This window comes from Mustela nivalis, assembly GCF_964662115.1.
Source record: "Mustela nivalis genome assembly, chromosome: 1".
Taxonomy (NCBI): domain Eukaryota; kingdom Metazoa; phylum Chordata; class Mammalia; order Carnivora; family Mustelidae; genus Mustela; species Mustela nivalis.
In genome coordinates this window covers 128,930,089-128,952,079 of record NC_139020.1, presented here as the reverse complement: position 1 = coordinate 128,952,079, position 21,991 = coordinate 128,930,089, and the positions used below count along the sequence as shown (strand labels likewise).

The 21,991-nt window shown below is 35.0% G+C and overlaps 1 protein-coding gene across 7 annotated transcripts in view; it reads left to right on the top strand.

Annotated features, from left to right (window-relative positions):
• Window positions 1–21,991, top strand: part of ATP2C1 (ATPase secretory pathway Ca2+ transporting 1) — a gene marked incomplete at its 3' end in the record, with an annotated part of 171,920 nt that overhangs the window by 135,335 nt on the left and 14,594 nt on the right. For 6 of the 7 annotated variants that reach the window (XM_082684261.1, XM_082684260.1, XM_082684264.1 and 3 more), the window contains 10 exons: window positions 1,234–1,404; window positions 2,889–2,986; window positions 12,482–12,532; window positions 13,425–13,591; window positions 15,088–15,156; window positions 15,847–15,963; window positions 16,813–16,960; window positions 17,706–17,801; window positions 18,913–19,054; window positions 21,100–21,224. In XM_082684261.1, the coding sequence (XP_082540387.1) occupies window positions 1,234–1,404; window positions 2,889–2,986; window positions 12,482–12,532; window positions 13,425–13,591; window positions 15,088–15,156; window positions 15,847–15,963; window positions 16,813–16,960; window positions 17,706–17,801; window positions 18,913–19,054; window positions 21,100–21,224 (1,184 nt within the window). Of the gene's footprint in view, window positions 1–1,233; window positions 1,405–2,888; window positions 2,987–12,481; window positions 12,533–13,424; window positions 13,596–15,087; window positions 15,157–15,846; window positions 15,964–16,812; window positions 16,961–17,705; window positions 17,802–18,912; window positions 19,055–21,099; window positions 21,225–21,991 lie in introns of those variants that run through there. The other variant, XM_082684266.1, reaches the window with a different exon arrangement.

Below are 21,991 nucleotides of genomic sequence, written 5' to 3'. Positions count from 1 at the left end.
ATACAGAATACTCCAGGCTAATACCACCCCTCCTCTGAGAGTGTTAGGAGCTGATTCCTTTTCTTAGGGTTTGCTGACACATGAATTGATACTCACTATTCCCTTGTAGTTGTCCTCTACGTCTGTTCCAACACCAGAGACTATCAAGTGTCTCATTTTCTCCAGGGTGAAAGCTTTTGGGGCTTACATCTACATAAATAGGTGTATGACTCTGATGTTGGGGAAATAAAAGTCATTTGCCTCTAAGCTTAGTTTTCAAAATATATTTAATCTCTCAAATCTTCTGCTTGAATAAGAATTGATACTGCTTGTGATCTGGTTATAAATCTGGTTCAGTTTCTCTATGAGATAGATACGTTTAGTTAGTGTGCTTTTTTGTGTTTTCTCCTGTAAATTGTTCAGTCTGATAATATTCCAAATGGAGACACATCCCTTTGACTCATAGGATAGTTACCAAAAGGTCCAGAATTCTGAGAAGAAGCTAAATGATAGTGGAAATGAACAGTATTTTGTGTTATAGCTCAAGTGCCCGAGGATGATGGTAAACTCCCAATAATGATCTGGCGGTGTTATGGTAGATACGGTAGATATTCTTAGGGAACCAAAGTTACAAGTAAGAAATACTTATTAATGTTACGAAAAGAATGAAAGAATTTGAACTACTGTTAGTAGTGTTGTGCAGTCACTTTACAGATTAATTTACCTCCTGGCGTTTGTCATTTATAAAATTGTTATATGTTGTGTATAATTAATTAATGTAGACTTTTCTTCAAGCTATTGAATTGTTCTGAAGACCTATAAAATGGAAAGATGAAGATACATTAGTAGCAACCCCCTTTAGAAGTGTCTGTTTAGAACTGACTTTCAAAGATCAACAAACCAATAGTTTCTCCAAATACCTAATTATATTCTCTAAAGAACTAATACTTGATGTTCAGAGGAGCTGTGTGTAGTCACTTTGTAAAAACATTATTTATTCACTCCTTACTTGCCTTCTCTGCTTAACAATTCTTTAGTCTTACTCCTTTTAATTTTTAATAGCTTTAAGCCACCCCATATCTAGAATCACTAAACTAATGTCTTAACATGTAATAATTTTTATATTTAATGATTATATAATAGCTACAGTGACGTTATAGTCTTAATTGATTTCTTTGTCTCTAGCTTTTGTCAAGTAGATTGTAATGCTTTTGTGACTCACATTTTCTTTTTTGGATTTTATCATTTCCTCAGTTCTTGCTTTAGCTTCTGGTCCTGAACTGGGACAGCTGGCATTTCTTGGCCTGGTGGGAATCATTGATCCTCCTAGAACTGGTGTGAAAGAAGCTGTTACAACACTCATTGCCTCAGGAGTATCCATAAAAATGATTACTGGAGACTCACAGGAGACTGCCATTGCAATCGGTATAAGTAGACTGCTTCCCTCTCTTTTGTTAATCGCTTTTCTTTAACTGTAGTGCATAATTTTGTGGGCCATTAGATATAAAGTGTGTATGCATAATATTGACATACAATTAAAATGGACAGTTTTATTCATACTCTAAAAATATGGGCAAAAAAATTAGGTTAAGAAGTAGTATTATGAATTGAAAATACATAACTAAACTGTTAGGAAATCACATTAGGTTTTACTCATAAAAGAATAGTTGATTATTGTTAACCTCATAATCCACTGTGCTGTTGGATAAAAGCACTGGATTATGCCCATGGAAGAAAACATGAAATTTAGTTTTCCCTTTAAACTTGAGGATAATTTTCAAAGCAGACTTCAACTTCTCCCTGATTTAGAAGAAAATAGCTTGTGTCTATATTCTGTTGTTAAATGATGTATGTGCTTATGTTGTTTGAATGCCATTTAAGATTACCTTAAGAAATAGGAGAGGGGAGCGTGGATAGCTCAGTTGGTTAAGCATCTGCCTTCGGCTCAGGTCATGATCCCAGAGTCCCAGGATCGAGCCCCGCATCATAGTCCCTGCTCAGTGGGGTGTCTTCTCCTTCTTCCACTCCCTGTGCTCATGTGCTCTCTCTCTCTCATTCTCTCTCAAATAAGTAAAATCTTAAAAAAAAAGAAAGAACGAACGAAAAGAAATATGAGGAGAGACTCTTGGATGGTTCAGTTGGTTAGGCATCTGACTCTTGATTTCGGGGCAGGTCATGATCTCGGGGTTGTGAGATGGAGCCCCACATCAGGCTCTGTGCTGGGCATGAAACCTACTTGGGATTCTCATTCTCCCTTTCCCTCTGCACCTCTCCCCGGCCCGAGATAGATAGATAGATAAGGGAAAAAAAGGTACCGAAAGTTAATCTGGAGTTTGTAAACTGTGATTAATACTGATAAACAGTTTGCTAATGTCCATTAATTCTGATTTTATTAATATGTGGAGAGACTGGGATAGGAGTTTCACACTTTATGTTATCTAAGACTATATCACCAGAAACATAGTGGTATAGGTAGAGGGAAGAATAAAGCTAGAAAAACTTTCCAACATCTATTTTCTTTTACATATAACTACATGATTACCACAGATCCAGTACTGTTTTGTCTGGCTTTAGAGTCTTTACTTAAAATGCATTTTGATCTTTATTAAAATTGAGCTACTAAGCAAAACCTGATGGACCTTTTCAGTGCTTAGGGTTGATGGATTAAATTGTGAAAACTCTTTATTCTTAAATTTAAACAAGAATAAGACAAACAGAAAACCCCAGACTTTTTACTAATTCAGTTAGGTTTGTCTTGCTAGTAATTTTTCTTGTGATCCCTTGGTATAAAGGCATTTTGTACTTAAAAAAAGAATGGATAACAAATCATACTAAGTGAGCATTATGTTGACTAGCTTAGCAAGCAAAACTCATTTGTTCAATATGTTTTCTCTCCCATTTCCTTTTAGCTAGTCGTCTGGGATTGTATTCCAAAACTTCCCAGTCAGTCTCAGGAGAAGAAATAGATGCAATGGATGTCCAGCAGCTTTCACAAATAGTACCAAAGGTAGGCCTAAACTTACAGCCTTTTAGATGGAAAGGCCCTATTCTAAGTGTTACCATTTGACTGTTACCTTCATGAAACTGAGAACAATGGAGACAGGACCACCTAATTTCTGATACAGATCATGAAATGAAATCTTACCATTGAAGTAAGTCTTATCACTGAGAATATTTATGATGCATTATTTATGATCATTATGAATACCAGAGCAGATTGTTAACTTCAGCAGGAATCAACTTTCCTCTGAGGAAGGTTCTATGGAGGTTAAGTGGTTGAATTGTATTTATAAAGTACAGAGTGGAGAGAGACTTTGTAATTTTTACCCATTTGTTTTAAACATGACATGAGTATTTAATGCTTTTTTTAAAAAATGGAGATATCATTTATATACAGAAAAATTTACCCTTTTTAATGTACAGTTTTAAGTTTTGACAAATGCATGTAGTCTTGTAACCAGCCACAATCAAGATATAGAACAGTTCCGTCATATCCCCACATTCTCCTTTGTGCCTTTTTAAAATAGTCAAATCCTCTCTCTACTTTTAGCAGTTGGCAACCACTGATTTGTTTTCTGTACCTGTAGTTTTGCCTTTTCCAGAATGCTCTAAAAATTAATCATATAGTATGAGGCTTTGGATCTGTTTCTACCATTTAGCATAATTCTTTGAGATTTATCCATGTTGGATGTGTGTATTAATGATATGTTCTTTTAATTGCTAAGTAGTAATCCAGTGTTTGAGTGAATGTTACTTGTTCACTGGTTTAAAGACATTTGTATTATGTCCAGTTTTTGTTGATTAGGAATAAAGCTACAGTAAACCATGTTTAGATTTTTGTAAGAAAATAAATTTTCGGGCTGCATGGGTGGCTCACTTGGTTGGGCAGCTGCCTTCGGCTCGGGTCATGATCCCGGCGTCCTGGGATCGAGTCCCGCATCAGGCTCCTTGCTCTGCAGGGAGCCTGCTTCTCCCTCTGACTCTGCCTGCCACTCTGTCTGCCTGTGCTCGCTCTCTCTCTCTCTGACAAATAAATAAATAAAAATCTTAAAAAAAAATGTTTAAAAAGAAAATAAATTTTCATTTCTCTTGGGTAAATACCTAAGACTGATTGCTGGGTCACGTGGTTAACATATGCTTAACCTTGTAAGAAACTGCCAAGTTGTTTCTCAGGTTGCTTTATTGTTTTGCATTCCCATCAATAATATTTGAAAGTTCCAATTGCTCTGCAGCCGTGCCAGCACATGGGATTGTCAGTTCTCTCACACTGTATTCTAATAGATAGATAGTGTTATTTAATGATCTTCAGGATCTTTATTTGCCATTCATATATCTTCTTCTTCTTTTTTTTTTTTTTTTTTAAAGATTTTATTTATTTATTTGACAGAGAGAGATCACAGTAGACAGAGACGCAGGCAGAGAGAGAGAGAGGGAAGCAGGCTCCCCGCTGAGCAGAGAGCCCGATGCGGGACTTGATCCCAGGACCCTGAGATCATGACCTGAGCTGAAGGCAGCGGCTTAACCCACTGAGCCACCCAGGCGCCCTTTTTTTTTTTTTTAAGATTGATTGATTGATTGATTTGACAGACAGAGATCACAAGTAGGCAGAGAGGCAGGCAGAGAGAGAGGAAGGGAAGCAGGCTCCCTGTCAAGCAGAGAGCCTGATGCAGGGCTCAATCCCAGGACCCTGGGATTATGACCTGAGTCGAAGGCAGAGGCTCTAACCGACTGAGCTACCCAGGTGCCCCCATATATCTTCTTTAATGAAGTGTCTGCCCTGCCTATTTTGAAAAAATTGTGTAGGTTTTCTTATTGAATTTTGAGAGTTCTTTATATTTTGTAGATACAAGTTCTTTATCAGATACTCAATTTGAAGATAGTTTTTCCTAGTCTGTGGGTTATCTTTTTATTCTGTTAACATTCTTTCAGAGAGCTGGACTTTCAGATTTTGATGAATTCTATTTTATCATTTTTTTTCTTTTATGGATCCTGATTTGGATGTCTTCTCTAAGAATACTCTGCCTAACCCAGTGTCACAAAGATTTTTTTAAACCTATATTTTCTTCCAAAGTCTGTCTTTATATTTTTAGGTTTTACACTAAGGTTTGTGATCCATTTTGAATTTTTGTGTATATATGTGAGAAATGGGTTGAAGTTCAGTTCTTTTGCAGATGGATATTCAATTGTTTCAGCACCATTTGTTGAGAAGACTTTCTTTGTTTTAGTTTGAATAAGCTAAAAAAAAAAAGACTGCTTTTTTTTTTTTCAAATGCCTTTTTACTTTTGATTGTAATGCTTTTCTAACAGATTATTTGTAGGTAAAGAACCTTTTCTTCATAACCTAGTAACTTCTTTAGGGCCTTCAGGTATAGGATTATTTTCTTAGGATGTTTTGGTGGGCAGCATTCCACAGAACCTGATTTGTGGGTGCATAGATCCTGTAGGAAGGGCCCCAAAAAGGATAAGGCAGTATTATCGTATCTAAGCTCTTGACAGTTCAAATTTCTTGTCCTGTTATTTCACCTATTTATGCACATATATTTGTATATTGTTTAAAGTAAGTGTTTATCATCTCACCTTTACTTTATTAGGCATATTTTACCTATTGTTGACAGTAGTAAAATGTGCTACCTTCTTCACTTATTTTACATTCAGAACTGCAAATTATATGTTTAAGCACTGAATTTTCTTAAATTATTTCCACATGTTAACTTAAAGCTTTTTATAATACAATTTTCTGATTAGAAAATTTATTCATTAGTAGTATATGTTCATTGTGGACAAACTGAAAACATAGAAAAGTAAAAGCTAAATTGGAAATTGCCTGTAATACAGAGAGATTGTATGCCCAGAGAGCATCTAAAATAATAAATTAACCCATTTTTTTAAAAATGTGTTTAACAAAACCTGGTTGGAACTTTATGAAATTATAAAGAGGAATATTCATTTAACATAACTTCAGCATTCCTAAAATCACTAGTTCTTATTTTACTTGGGTATACTGTGTATGGATAAACACATGGCAAATACACGGTTCTATAATCTTCTTGTTGAAATTTTAGCTTCCATTTATTTTTTGTTATTGTAAACAATACTTCAAGGATAATAACAGTAAGCAAACATTTACTATGTTCAGGCAATGCATATATTACATACATTATCTATTTACTTAGAATAGCCATCTTATAAAAGAAGGGCAGCCCCATTTTTAGAGATGAGAGCATTGAGGGCCAGGGAATTTGGGATACTTATTTGAAGTCTCAGAGTTGATGAGTGGTAACAGGGGCATTGGAACTGGAGCCCAGGTCTGTGTGACTCTTGAGTTCATCCGTTGCTTACTGATTCATTGAACATTATTGTACAAGATTCTGTGCCCATCTCTGATTATTTCTGTAGAATAAATTCCTGCAAGTAAAATGATTGGATGAATTACCAACACATTTACAAAACTCTTAAAATATATTGGTAAATTGTCCTCTGAGAAGGTTTTAGTTTATGTTGCCACAAACTGTGCTTCATACAGTAGCATTTAGTCCCTAGGCCTCCAGCCTCACTTGTGGTTAGACTTTAGCTATTGTTACTAGTAGACATGTACTGTTACATTTGTTTATGTTTTCTGTTTCTCAAGCTGTAGTTACTCATGAATGCTGTTTTCAGAGCATCTGGGAACAGTGTGGGCATTTGCTTTATTTTACGTTTAGTGGGGAAGCTATTTCCATATTTGAATGGGACTGTGTGTGTATGTGTCCTTTCCTGATAGTTTCTTCCTGACATTTATTTCTGCAATAAATTCTGTATTAGGTTCCCCAGGGGTATTGGGGCAGAGTATACATTAGTAAGTATATGTGAAATCTGCAGTTAATTAAACATTTTCCCATTAGACCTTTGTTCAACCTTTTCTTCCCAACCTATTCCCAGAGATGGTAACAAGTAGTGAAACTGACAGATTTGAAGTTTCATTTTATTTGCTTTCTTGGTTCATTCTCTGGGCTCTCTGATAAAAATGCTAATGAACTCTGGAAACCATCTTAAGTGTACTTAGAGAGGGAAGTAGCAAATTGCAAATTACAAATTATACTGTCAGCTTGGACAAATTATATCTTTTCCAGATAAGAGTTTTTGTGCATTAATTATGGCAGATGCCCTGGTGCTATTCCAAAGAGACTAAAATAATATAAAACCTAAGCCTTGTGAAAAAGCTTGTTGAATTACTTAAAGTCATCCTCCTCTAAAGAGGAATTCCATAAATACCAAGGCTTCTTTCCAGGTGTTTCTTTTTAATACCTAAATCTTTTCTCCAAACGTTGTTAATGAATTACTCTAGTTCTTTGGACTTAGCTGGACCCCCCTTTTCCCTCAACTTTATTTTCCTTCCCACTTCATTTTGTGTTTATGGAAAACTCTCTTATAGCTAACACTTATACTTAGTCTGATGTTTTTATTTCATATTAGTTTGAATAGATTTTATTAGTGTTAAAAACAAAAAAAATTTTCTTCTAAATTGCCAGCTTACTGAGATTTTCCCACATCTACTAATCACCTTAACTCTTTTCCTTATTAAAATATCTTTTAGCTTTCTCTTTCTGTAATTCAGTCATATTTCAGATCTAACATTGCTCTGTCCTGTTGATTTAGAGCTATTAAAGAATAATATGGAAACTGAATTTTGCTTAATGATTTATCAAGTCCGTCTGGGTATTCTCATTTTTTTGATGAATGCTTCGAGTGTGTCCTATATTTCCCAGTGATAAAAGTGGACATTCTGTTTCCTTCTTTGTGTTTTTTTTTAAATAGTAGTACCTCCAATTGTAATTCTTTTTCTTTTCTTTTCTTTTTAAACATATAATGTATTATTAGCCCCAGGAGTACAAGTCTGTGAATCTCCAGGTTTACACACTTCACAGCACTCACCATAGCACATTCCAGCTGTATTTCTACCAAACCTATTAACCAAATCTCTGTAATTTAATCGCAATCTGTGTGCTGTTTAATTTTTGGTATTTGTAAATATTTTTTTTCAATCACCTGTTTGGTTTTTTTTTTTTTTCCCTCTTCAGTGCATTAGGTATCTTTTTATCTTTCCTGGAAGGTTGAGGAAACTCTAGCAGGTTATTTTAATGCCAGGAATGTTTTTCATTAACTTCTCCTTTAATATTTTCCTGCTTTCTTCTTTTTATAACTTCCTTCCCTAACACCATTGTCTATCAGAACTCTGAGTGCTAACCACAAATATGACACTGAAAAGAAGGCATGAGAGAAGAAAAATACATAGATTTTCCTCTCTCTTTTTGATGATTTTTATCTTTTTTTCCCATATTTTCCCCTAAACACTCTCCTTTTCTGACAAAGATCTACTTCTTTTTTCACTGTCCTTTTACCTTCCTGTCTTCATTCTATCCTTTCCCCTCTTACTCCCAAATTACAGAGATTTTATTGTGTGCTTTTACCTTTAATCAATATATTATTTTTTTCCAGGTAGAGAAACAGATGATAAAGGTGAAAAGATTATGAACAGAGGAAATTCATTTACCCCCAAGTTTAATCCAATCCCTGTGATAGAGTGATGTAGCTCAATCTTCAGTTTTTTCTGTTTTTTTTTTTGGTTTTGTTTTGTTTTGTTTAGATCTCATTTCTTTAGGTCATAATTTTGTGTCACTACATTTAGTGTTTTTAGTCACTAAAAAGATGGACCTGCTATTTTGGTGTTTTAAGAACAAATTTTGCTCTGTACCACATGCAAAATATCACATGAGTCTTCAGTTTTGCATTGAGATCTCCTTAGTCTCAAAACTACTGCTCTAGTTTTTGATTTGAGCTGCCACTGAAGCTTTGAAACACTAAAATCTTGTATCAAATGGTAGGTGTACTGGATGTATGCCGATTAATGTTACTGCCCAAGAGAAATACTCTTTTAGTCAAACAATTGGCATCTTCACTGCCATTGTCAGTGAAAACGCAGTGGCTATAATGGAATAATTTGCAGTGGAACAAAGGCAGAATTTTACTGTTCAACCTGAGTATTGGTAATTAACCTTTTATTTAAATACTCTGTAAAATCCACAGTCTTTGCCAAACATTCCTGTACTTTAGCAATATGTGCTACATGATCAATTTCTGCAGTAATGTAAAATTTTTTACTTAGAAGACAAATAGTATATTTTCATTGCATTTGTAGCTTAGTCCTTGTTAAAGACAGATGAAAGAGTCTCAGTGAATTTTTGAAATTTTTTGAAAGGAAATATATTCTCCAGATATGAATTACACGATTCATAGTACCTAGAGGACCTAGGCATATGTAATAATATGATATTCCAGTTAAATTGAGTCTTTTGCCTAAGAAAACAATCCTCATTTTTTTATACCTTTATTAAACTTGGGAAGGAACCTGAGAACAGTCTACATGATGGTACTAAGAGTCATTCAATGATTTATTAATTTATTTTATATGTAATTAGGGAGGACTGAGGTATAGGATAAAAATCTTTGCCTTCAGTGGAGCTTACAAGTCTAAGATAAGTAAATACGTACATTATGTCAGATAAGTGCTAATGAGCATCGGCAAAAGCAGAGAAGAGACAGATGAATGACTGAAGAGGTAGATTCAAATTTTTAGATAACGTGGCTAGGAAGGGCCTCCCTGGCGGCCCATATAATATCTGAGGAAAGAGCACTCCAGACTGAAGGAACATGAGGTTAAAGACCTTGAGGCGAGTGTGCATGGCACGTTTCAGGAACAAGGAGGAGGCTGGTGTAGGTGTAGTTCAGGTGACTAGTGAGGAAGGGGCATGTACTTCATTGAAGGCCTTGGTAGGTAGTGATGGACTTTGGTATTCATTCTGAGGGAGGTAGGAAGTCATTGTAGCATTTTGAGCAGAGGATGGATGTGATTTGACTTCTGTTTTAAAAGTTTCATTACAGTCACTATGTTGAGAAGAGACTGCAGGAGGCAAGGGCAGAAATAAGAAATCAGTTCAGGTGTTGGCCTAGAGTGTTGGCAATGGGCTTAGAGGAAGGAGGTTGAATTCTGGATTTATTTGAGGATCGAACCAATAAGATTTGCCGTTAAACTGCTTGTGGCATCTGAGAGAAATGGAGGAATCAAGGACTGACCTCCAAAATTTAGAGCCTGAGGGGCGACTGGGTGGCTCAGTGGGTTAAAGCCTCTGCCTTCGGCTCAGGTCATGATCTCAGGTCCTGGGATTGAGCCCCACATCGGGCTCTCTGCTCAGCAGGGAGTCTGCTCTCTGCTCTCTCTCTGCCTGCCTCTCTGCCTACTTGAGATCTCTGTCTGTCAAATAAATAAATAAAATCTTTAAAAAAAAATTAGAGCATGAGTGACTATGAGGGTATACTTAACCATTAGCAGAGGATATGAAGGAGTATGTATTTTGGAAAATAACAGAGGTTCAATTTGTGATATTTTTAAGTCTTAGATGAGACATCCAAGATGAAATGTGGAATAGATGGGTGGATTCATTTCATTGGTCTGTATTTTAGAAGAGCATTGGGGTGGGAGACAAAAAATGTATAATAATAAATAAAATCTAAATCTCTAAGGCTGGATGAGATCACCTAGGGAGAAGTAGGGGATTCTTAGACCTCTTATAGTGGGGATTTTGAGAACTAAGTTGTGGAATATTCCAACATTCAGACTTCAGGGAGATTTGGAGGAACCTGCACAAGAAGAGCAGCCAGAAAAGTGGGAGGAAGACTAGAGAGTATAGGGTTCACGGAAGTCAAGTGAAGAAAGTGTTTCAGGAGGAAGGAATTGCCAGCTATGTTAGGGTGCTGCTGAGAGATTAAGTCAGAAGAGAAATGACCATTAGTGTTAGCAATGTGGGAGGTCTTTGGTAATCTTGAAAGAGGTTTCAGGGCAGTGGTGGGGACAAGGGTCTGATTGGGATTGATTCAGGAAAGAATGAGAAGAGAGATGGGAGACCGCAAGTACAGAGTTTTGCTGTAAAGAGAATGGGGTAAATAGGTTGGCAGCCGAAATGAGAAGGGAAGTTTTTAGTTTTGTTTTTATTTAAATGGAAGAAATCATGGCATGTTATATACTGATGGTAAAGATGCATTGGTGAGGAAAAGATTTTGATATAAGAGGCGGGAGAATTTCTGGTGCAATGATCTTAAATGGGTCTGAAGGTAGAATATTTGACCTGCACTAGGAGCATATTCAGCTCATCCGTAGTAAAAGGAGAGAAGGCAAGGATTGTGTCTGGATACAGGTTTTGGATGGTGGGAATTATGAAAGTTCTCTTCTGCTTCTGTTTTCTTTGAAGTGGGAAGCAAGATGCTCAGCTGAGACTGAGGTTTGAAATGGGGATAAATTGAAAGTATGAGTAGAGAAAACTTAGTATGAACTAATTTTCTAGGACAGTAGGGAAGAGAATGACACATTATGTAGATGTTAAAAATCAGCAGGAGTTGGAAGTGTTGTTGGAAAGAGTGACAGTGAGGAGGAAATTAAATAAGTCACAGGGATGAAAAGTCCAGCATAAAGAAAATAGTTACTAATATAATGTCTGGTGACAGACGGTAACTACACATATCATGGTGAACATTGCATAATGTATAGAATTGTTGAGTCACTCTTTTGTACCCATGAAATTAATACAACGTTGCATTTGTTTAAAAAAAAAACTGAAAAAAATTTTGTGAAATGTGGGGGAGTGACCTATAGCAGTGAATGAATGCCCATTTAGTGGGAAGTCTAGTCTTACATGACATTCAAAACTAGGGTTTTTGTGAATAAAGAAAGGAGAATGAAAGACACCTATCCCTGTCTAGTGTCTCATGATGGTACTGTGAGAGGATTGTCGGGATGGCCTTGGTTTATGAAAAAAGAGGTTAGAGCAGTGTGGAAAAGTAGAGACCATGGAATATTGTTGATGCCTTCCTTTGGGGCACAATGAAGGGGTATTAGGAGATCAGGAGATGAGATCAGAAAAAGGGATTAAATGCATGTTTTGGAGAGATAAGATCATATAAACTGTTGAAGATACAGTGGAAGGGAATCTAAAGAATTAGCATGAATACAAGAAAAGGAGCAACACTTAACGCTCTTTAAAAACAGTAACAATAAAAAGGTTCTACAGACTTTGAGAAGCAGCTGTTTTATATCTTTTCTGAAGACAGAACAAAGGGAAAAGTCCATTTTTGTTGTTTGCCAGGGTAATGAAGAAATAGATGCAAGAGTTTTTCCTTTCTCTGTCTCTGAAACATTTTAAGAATGAGCCTGTTTTCTCTTCATAGCTTAAACATTATGGCATAAAGTGGGTAACTTGTTTAGGTTGTCTATTTCCTGTGGTACCTTTGGTAAAGTTTGAAATGACCATGTCAAATGAGTATTTTAACAGACATGGTATATTGCTTAAGCTTGATCTCTACAAAGTAAATACAGTTTAAATTGATAATTTAAAAAAATCATTGTTACAAGTACATGGGTTATTCTGATATTTCTTATTGTTGAAGATTTTTAGTGTCTCCTGTATTTTAACAGGTTGCGGTATTTTACAGAGCTAGTCCAAGGCACAAGATGAAAATTATTAAGGTGGGTCTTTAAGATTCACATTGTTTTATCTCTATCTCCAGAATGCTTCTTGTCTTTTGTTATGCTTCCATTACTAGGAATATTGATGTAACATTACAGTCAGAAGTATTGTGAAGCAAAAGAGATTTTTTTAAGAGCTTTAAATGGGAACATTAATACTTTAGTTAATAAAGGAAGATGTAGAAGAAAACGTTAATGAAATATCTGCAACACAACCTTTAAACAATTGAACAGTGTAGATGTATGTTCTGACAGGAGTTCATAGCCAAATCATCCCAGTGTAAATAGCAGTAATTGCCTAGAAACTGAGTAAATAAAGCAAGAAAAGGAAATGTTATGAGTGGGAACAGTATTTCAAAGGTTATGGTTATTTATATTAATCAGCTAAATATATACAAAGCAACTGACGTAGTATCCATTAGTTAAAGGGCATAAGTTCTTAATCAGAATAGCCCTCCATTGTATTAGTTCAGAGTTTCTCCACCTTCACAACTATTGACCTTTTGGACTGGATTCTTTGTTTTGAGGGGCTGTCCTGTGCATTGTAGAATGTTTAGCAGCATCCCTGACTCCGGTGGCATTCCCAAAGTCCTAATAAAGAATATCTCCAGACATTGCGTAATGTGTCCCCTACAAAGCAAAATTGCCCCTGAGAGCCATGGTTTAATTGACTCTAGATCAGACTTTAGACATAGCTCTCACACATAATAGTCTATATTAATAGGAACTTTTTCTAAGCTTTATCTTAAGACCTCCATATGTTGAAGTTTGTTGAAAACTCAGTGGTCCATATTCTCTCCTTTATGATGTGAAAAAAAAAATAGGAGTTGCTTATCCTTTTATCTTTGTGGAGGTAACATTCTTAACAGAATCTCCTTTCTCCCCATTCCAGTCTCTACAAAAGAATGGGTCAGTTGTAGCCATGACGGGAGATGGAGTCAATGATGCAGTTGCTCTGAAGGCTGCAGACATTGGAGTTGCAATGGGTCAGACTGGCACAGATGTTTGCAAAGAGGCAGCAGACATGATCCTTGTGGATGATGATTTCCAAACCATAATGTAAGTTTTGTTCATTGAATGCATATCACAGAATTTTTTCCTATCTTTTTCTGTACCCCATCTCCAGGCATTTCAACTGGAAAAGAATTGGGATAGTCAGTGTATTATGGTGTTCAGAAGTGGATGAACTAAACTGTTGTACTAGAATTAAATAATCTCATTTATGGTCTTTTGTGTGGTTTTGGACAATATTATTTGTATGGGATGGAAAAGACATAATAAATGGCAGAGTCATTCATTTAAGAAATATTTACTGAGTATAGCCAGATGTCACATTTTTTTGGACCACCACAGGAGTCTTACAGCAGTAAACCCTCATGGTGCCTTTATCTAGTTAAATTCAGGCTATCAGAAATATGCATGTCCATAGCCTTAGAGTCAGTGTAAAAATAACCAAGTTTCCATCCATACATATTTCCTTATATCTGTAATTGTTCATGCTGTCAGTGATGTAAGCTACAAATTTAAATAGCTTTGCCTCCTTCAGCCACTGTTTCTAATTGATTTAAGATTCTTCTCTGATACCTGGTCATGTCAGTTGTACAATGTTCTGGTGGGGCAGGGGTCACTTGAATCCTGTTATTAGAGATAACCTGAATCTTCCTTAGTTCAGTGACTCATGCTCATTACATGCCTGGCATGCTTCATTAACCCATGGTGGCGTAAAGTGGAATATGTGGGATCTCAGGACTCAGAACTGCCTTGGTCTTGTAGGCATATAAGTTTTTTTCTTTCCATTCTTAGAATTGTATAGAAATCTTAAAAGGAAGGGAAAGTTGTTTAAAAAACACATATTTTCCTAGATTCAACCAAGTAAGAATTTATTTATATTTTTAATTTTTTAAAAGATTTTATTTATTTATTTGAGAGAAGGAGAGAGAGCATGAGCAGCAGGGAGGGGCAGAGGCAGAGGGAGAAGCAGACTCCTTGCCGAGTAAAGAGCCTGCACCAGAACTAAATGAATTTTTGTAAACCATATTCTCTATATAATTCTGTTACAGCACATATCTGGTTATGTGTGGGAGCAATAGACAGCTTAAATTCTAGATTCTTAAGTATCTTATTACCATTTGATTCCTGGCATATGTTAATTTAACACTAAACATGCATGCATCTTGTACCTTTAAGAAAAAGAAAATTGGAGGGGTAAATAAGATCATTATTTTAGTATTATAAATGTGTAGTATTATCTCTTATGTAAAAAGACAAGGGAAGATTTTAATGTTGAAATATCTTCAAGAATAAGAATTTTAATATAGTGTAATGAAATTAGTTCAGATAGAGCTTCACAGGCTTGACTTTCATTCCATACCAGACTAATGTTTCTGTATTTTTTTTTCTAATCTTAATTATATGAAGAAAATAATAGATTCTTTTAGTGATGTATGTGTTATGTCAGTTGGAAATTTGTTTTCAGCATTAGCTCTACAGTGTTATAGGTAGATCTTTGTTTTTGTGTGATAGTATTTCTTATTTAATTTCTTTTTAAATTTCAGGTCTGCAATTGAAGAGGGTAAAGGGATTTATAATAACATTAAAAATTTTGTTAGATTCCAACTGAGCACGTAAGTTTGTAAGAAGTTTGTCACCATAGGTCTTATAGGTAAATAATACGAGAAATAGAATTCAAGCAGAATGCTTAAAAGCTTCTGGGCTCTGGTTCTGAGCATTGTTCTTATGTAAGTTTTCCAAATGAAAATGAATTCTATCCTAAAATTTAAAATGGCATGATAGAGAGATGATGTCTGTATCATTATCAAAATATAAAAATGTTTGTGGATTATTTACTAGTTTCAGAAATAACTAAGGAAGGAGTGTCAGGCTATCAGAAATATGCATGTCCATAGCCTTAGAGTCAGTGTAAAAATAACCAAGATATTAGTGTGTTTCTTTGGTGTCTTTTTCAAAAGTAGAAGGGCTTTTCTGTAGCAAAAAACATTTGCCAAAATATTGTGGAAACTGTTAACAGTTATGGAATAACAGCTATACTGAACTCAGTTTTTAAAATCTTCTTCTGTTTGTTGTTATCCAAACATCTTGGAATCTTTTATTTAAATGTTGTGGATTTCTAAAGTTTAACTCTTAGCTTCAAAATGTGCACACAAATGAAGCATAGGATACTCAGAAATACAGACTTTTTTTAAAAGCACAGTAGTAAATAATATTTTCAAATGCTGAAGAAGTGATATCGTAAAAGTAGTAAGAATTATACTATGCTGACAGATTTTTTTGAATGACTTTTTTTTTTCTGACAGGAGTATAGCAGCATTAACTTTAATCTCATTGGCTACATTAATGAACTTTCCTAATCCTCTCAATGCCATGCAGATTTTATGGATCAATATAATTATGGATGGACCTCCAGCTCAGAGGTAAGAGGTATTTTATGCATGAACTAGTAGAAAGACAAAGAAGGTGTGATATCTTGATGATTTTTAAGATTTCATTCATGGATAGGCACTGGAAATCCATTCATGTAGCAACATGTTTGTTATAAATTGTGTGATTTGTGCATATATCATTTACGCTCTTTGGGTGTTTGTTCATGTGTCATGGATCTGAGCTTTTTTATTAGATGCCCATTCTTAAGTTGAGAATAGAATAGATGTTGAGATGCCCATTCTTAAGTTGAGAATAGTCTTTGTCCTCAAGAAATAAGTTTTTGTTTCTAAGAATGAGATGTGATGGAGAAATCCTGAGTTTAGTTTTATTACCTGGGTTCTATTGTCAATTTTAGAGACTTTGGGAAAGTATTGAAGGATCTAAGTATTTTCTTCGGTAATGGGCCATAGATTCTGCTTTCAGCAGAAAAAGTAATTGAGTGATACATGTCAGTGGCCGTTATAACAAATCATCCTAGTCAAAATCTCCTTGCATGAAAGGTATTTCAGAGTTTACTCAGTAGCTTAGTATTTCAGGCCATATTTGAAATAAGTAAACTTGTGTGTAAATGAAATTGGACAATTTTTTGAAAATTGAGTGTGAGTCTCCCATCAAACTATGCCAAATAAACAGGAGTAAAAGAGGGAAGAGTGATAAAATCCATGGTTATTTTTTAATAAACCTGAGTAGTTATAGCCAACCTTTTCTTTCGGATTCAGCATTTTGTTTCCATAAAAAAACATTTAATTTCTTGGATAATTGTGGTTAATGAGAGTGTAAAAGTAATAAATCCAAACCTTAAAACTTTAAAGTAATATACTTTTCTATTTGTTTTGAAGCCTTGGAGTAGAGCCGGTGGATAAAGATGTCATTCGTAAGCCTCCACGCAACTGGAAGGACAGCATTTTGACCAAAAACCTGATACTTAAAATACTTGTTTCATCAATAATCATTGTTTGTGGGACTTTGTTTGTCTTCTGGCGGGAGGTATAGTCACTGTATAAGCTGCTTTAATAGCATGCATTCTGTATGACTTAGTTATTTTGGTGTGTTACACAGAAGCTTAGAAAATTAGGAGAGCTCTTTGGAAAATACAATAATAATATTTTAAAATAGTTTAATTTCAGTTTTTATGGGTAAAAGATTTGCTGATTCATTTATTAGAGTAGTTTAAATCTGCAAAGGTATCAGAACAATAAAAATAATATTGGGGGAGAAATTAGAAAATCTGAGTCTGTTGCTACTTTATTTCATCAGAAAATAAAGTTGTTTTAACATTCAATTTATGGTGTGTGAGAAGATCATTTATTTTTTAAAAAAAAAAATATATATTTTAAGATTTTATTTATTTATTTGTCAGAGAGAAAGAGGAGCGAGAGCGAGCACAAGCAGACAGAGTGGCAGGCAGAGGCAGAGGGAGAAGCAGGCTCCCCGCCAAGTAGAGTCCGATGTGGGACTCGATCCCAGGACGCTGGGATCATGACCTGAGCTGAAGGCAGCTGCTTAACCAACTGAGCCACCCAGGCGTCCCGAAGATTGTTTATTTAGATTACAGCTATTCATTAGTGATTTATTTAAATGCATATAGGAAATTTAGGTCGCTTATATTTGTTATGTCTTAGACTAAAGCTGTTTTATTCTGAAGCAATGAAAATATTAACCTTTTATAAGATTGCAGTATTTGTTCATTAAGTTCATCTACTGATAATCATTTATCAAAATCTCTTGACAGCTACGAGACAATGTGATAACCCCTCGAGACACGACAATGACCTTCACATGCTTTGTGTTTTTCGATATGTTCAATGCACTAAGTTCTAGATCCCAGGTATGCTTGGGTGATCTTAGCTGACTGATTCAATTAATACAATCTCTCTGATTATAAGTAGGCAAGGATTATGGGGTTTTAGCTTTGCTTGATTTTGTCTTCACAGATTATAGCCCCAGATACAATCTTCCCTATAAACATGTACCTACAAATATGTCATAATGGAGATAGGGCATTTGGGCAGATAGCCTTACCCATGACCAGAAAAATCCAAGTTAATCACAAGTTTAATCGCCTGGTCTTTCTTCTTTCCATTTTCTTATTATCTGTAGCTTTAAGATAGGTTCAAGTTAATATTATCCGAGAGTATTGGACAGACCTCATGGCTTCTGTTAAGATGGTATTAGTCTCATTTTAGGAGAAAGTATTGTTAGAAGTACAAGAAAAATTTTGTGCATATTAATGTTTTCTGATTATTTGTCAGTGTGTCAGAACTTAGGACATTTTAAATTTGCTTTTCTTCCCATGTTGTATCTTAAGGTATGATCGCCTTTTCTTGATTGAAGTGTTTTGATAGAAAATCAATGGGCTGTGGGCTAGAACCTAGTAGTACTTTTTCAGAGAATAATTGTTCTTGAAAACTAGTTCTATTTTGAGGCCTGACTCTTCATTTCAATTCTAGAGCTCCTTATAAATCCTCAGTTGTATCTGTTACCATTTGGCATGCTGGAACTTTCCAAGTACAATGAATTGTCATTAATTTAGACTAAGTTTTGAAGAAGCTACAATATTTACACACATAACTAGATCTATTCATTAAGAAAGGCTTTTAGATTATGTACTTTAATGGATAGAAATGATTTAGCAAAATAATCATACAAATGAAGTTTCCAATGTTTTGAAATGCTAGTAAGTTTCTTTTCTTTCTGTGGTCTCTTGTTGATGTTATTGTAGCATCCTCTTGCAGAGAAAACTTTCTTGATAGGGAAGGTACTTTAAATTGTACCTTTATGCTATCTGAATTATTCCAAAATAGTAGTCAAACCATTAAGAGATTGTAGGGCATCGCCTAGTTCAGTCCAGTTTATTAAAAATTAGAGATGACTGTGATAATAAAGAAGCTGTTTCAATGACCAAGGAATAATAATTGAACTCTTTGCTCTGTCAACAGACCAAGTCTGTATTTGAGATTGGACTCTGCAGTAATAAAATGTTTTGCTACGCAGTTCTTGGATCCATCATGGGACAATTATTAGTTATTTATTTTCCTCCACTTCAGAAAGTTTTTCAGACCGAGAGCCTAAGTATACTGGGTAAAGAAATGTTATCTTATTATAATTTATATTTTTTATATGAACTATTGTATTTTCTAATGTAAAAACTATCTAATGCAAAAACTGTTGTTCAAAAACTTTTTAAAAAGTGAGATAAAAAAGTGAATTGATTTGAAAAAGGAGTGTGTTCTGGGCTCCTGGGTAGCTCAGTCATTAAGCATCTGCCTTCAATTCAGCTCAGGTCATGATCCCAGGGTCATGGGATCGAGCCCCGCATTAGGTTTCCTGCTTGGCCAGAAGCCTGCTTCTCCCTCTCCCACTCCCCCTGCTTGTGTTTCCTCTCTCTTTATGTCTCTCTCTGTCAAACAAAATCTTTAAAAAAAAAAAAAAAAAAAACAGGACTGTGTTCAGTTTTTTCATTTGGAGAAGTTTGTGGGGAGGGCACTTGCCTAACTCTAGGCTTTAAAATTTTTTGTGATTTTTTTTTTTCTTGCTTATCAGTTGTCAAATTGTAGTTGCTGAATCTGAACTACAGCAAATGAAAACTTGTTTTAGAGCAATTGTAGTTTATAACTTTTTAATCTTACATGAAGAAAAACCTAGATTTGGGCTTCCTGAAAACCAGGTTGCTCTTCTTAAAAGTTACAATTTCAGTAAACGAATATTTCACAATTCTTACTTGCTAATTTGTGCATTCTTGTTTTACAAAATAACAGCCTGACCCTAAAAGCAGAAAATTTTATTAAGATTATATGGAAGGTAGACATTATTCTTTCACATACTATATATTAAATGTATTATGATATAGTACGTTTAAAAATAATTTTCCTGTGTAAGGGTGAGGATTCATGTGTTTTGTGGTAATGCTACTTTTAATTCTTGTGTTTTTAAGTTAATTGGGGGTATTTATGAAAATAAGGTATGCAGCCTCACTGTATTTTATGCTATAAGTTACAATTTACCTTAAGGTTGAAATAGTTTAATTTCAATTTTTTAATTTCATATTTACACTTGTTCCTCATATTAAAAAGTGGGGTCTTAAGGAAACAGCTGCAGTTATCAAGCAGTGAGTAAGAATGGAATAGTGTGGATACTATTGTAAGACATCATCTTAATTTATTTCTTTAAAAAAATTTTTTTTTTTAATTTTATTTTTTCAGTGTTCCAAGAGTCATTGTTTATGTATTACAGCCAGTGCTCCGTGCAATATGTGCCCTCCTTAATACCCACCACCAGGCTCACCTAACCTCCCCCGACAAAACCCTCAGTTTGTTTCATAGATTCCAGAGTCTCTCATGGTTTGTCTCCCTGTCCGATTTCCCAATTCACTTTTCCTTATTTTTAAATCTTTAAAAAAGATTTTATTTATTTATTTGAGAGAGAGAGAGCATGTACACAAGTGAAGGAAGGGGCAAAGGGAGAGAATATCCAAGCTGACTCCAACTGAGTGTGGAGCCCAATATGGGGCTCAATTTCATGACCCATGAGATCAGGACCTGAGCTGAAACCAAGAATTGAATGCTTAACTGACTGAGCCCACCAAGGTGCCCCAAAGACATGGTCTTTGAATGGTAAGTTCTTCTAGGCTCTTGAATGGAATGGATAGAAGTTCCTAAATAATCTTTAGATAGGCAGTTTTCAATCAAATTAAAATTGAAAAGGCTGTGTGATCTATTAAATAGAGAACTCCACTTGTTTGTGTTGTCATTAATGATTATGGTTACAAGGCTATGATTACAAGGTTATGTTCTAGTTCTCTGGCTGCTACCTTTCCTAGCTATATGGCTTCAGATAAGTCATTTTTGAGCCTTACTTTCCTCTTCTTCTTCCCCCTTTTTTTTTTTTTTTTGGTGGGTAGCAAAGCAAAGTTTATTGAGCCATAGTATAAAGCTCCTGAAGAGGGAGGGGACCTGAGAGGGTTGCCCTTGATTTTCCTGTTTTTAAACTGAGGCTGATTGTATGTACCTCCTAGAATGGTTGTAAAGCAGAGTATTTTAAAAGCTCTGTTAACAATGCTAGAAAAGCTATTTAAGCCTTGCAGCTGTTTCAAAGAATTGTAAAATGCAACTTATTTTCTCTTGCAGATCTGCTGTTTCTTGTGGGTCTCACCTCCTCAGTGTGCATAGTAGCGGAAATTATAAAGAAGGTTGAGAGGAGCAGGGAAAAGATCCAGAAGCATGTTAGTTCGACATCGTCGTCTTTTCTTGAAGTATGATGCATATTGCATTCTTTTATTTGCAAACTAGGAATTGCAGTCTGAGGATCATTTAGAAGGGCAAGTTCAAGAGGATAATGAAGATTTGAGAACTTTTTAACTTTTCATTGACTAAAAATGAGTGTTATGTTAAAGACTTGATTTGAGACTTTAACCTGCTGGCAGTCCCAAATGAAATTATGCAACTTTGATAACATATTTCTTGATTTAAATTGGCTTTTGCAATTGAGTGGAACTTTATAAAGCATATGGGCAGTTATTTAATTAAAAAAAAAAAAAAAAAGGCAAAACCTGAACCACCTTCTGCACTTAAAGAGGTCTAACAGTACAAATACACTATCTATCTTAGATAGATATAAATTTTTTTTTAATTTTTAAATATTGTACTATTTATGGTGGTGGGGCTTTCTTACTAATATACAGATAAATGAAATCATTTCAAAGGCATTCTATTGGTTTAGAAGTTGATTCCCAGGAATGCCGTATTTCAGCTACTGTATTTCCTTTTTCCTGCAATGTAAGCAGCTCAGACACCTTGTGTTACTGTTTTTGTATCAAGTTTTTTGCACAGGATGTGACCACTGTCAGATCACTGTTCTTTTCTTTCTTTTTGTGATTGAAAAGTCTATACTGCAATTTGAAGTAAATGTTTGCTTTTCTTAGTAAATGGTTGCTTTTTTTTTTTTTTTTAAAGTTATGAGTGTGGTCTAGCAATATTAATACAGGGTCATCAAGTGGCATTCTAGGTAGAGTAGCTTTGT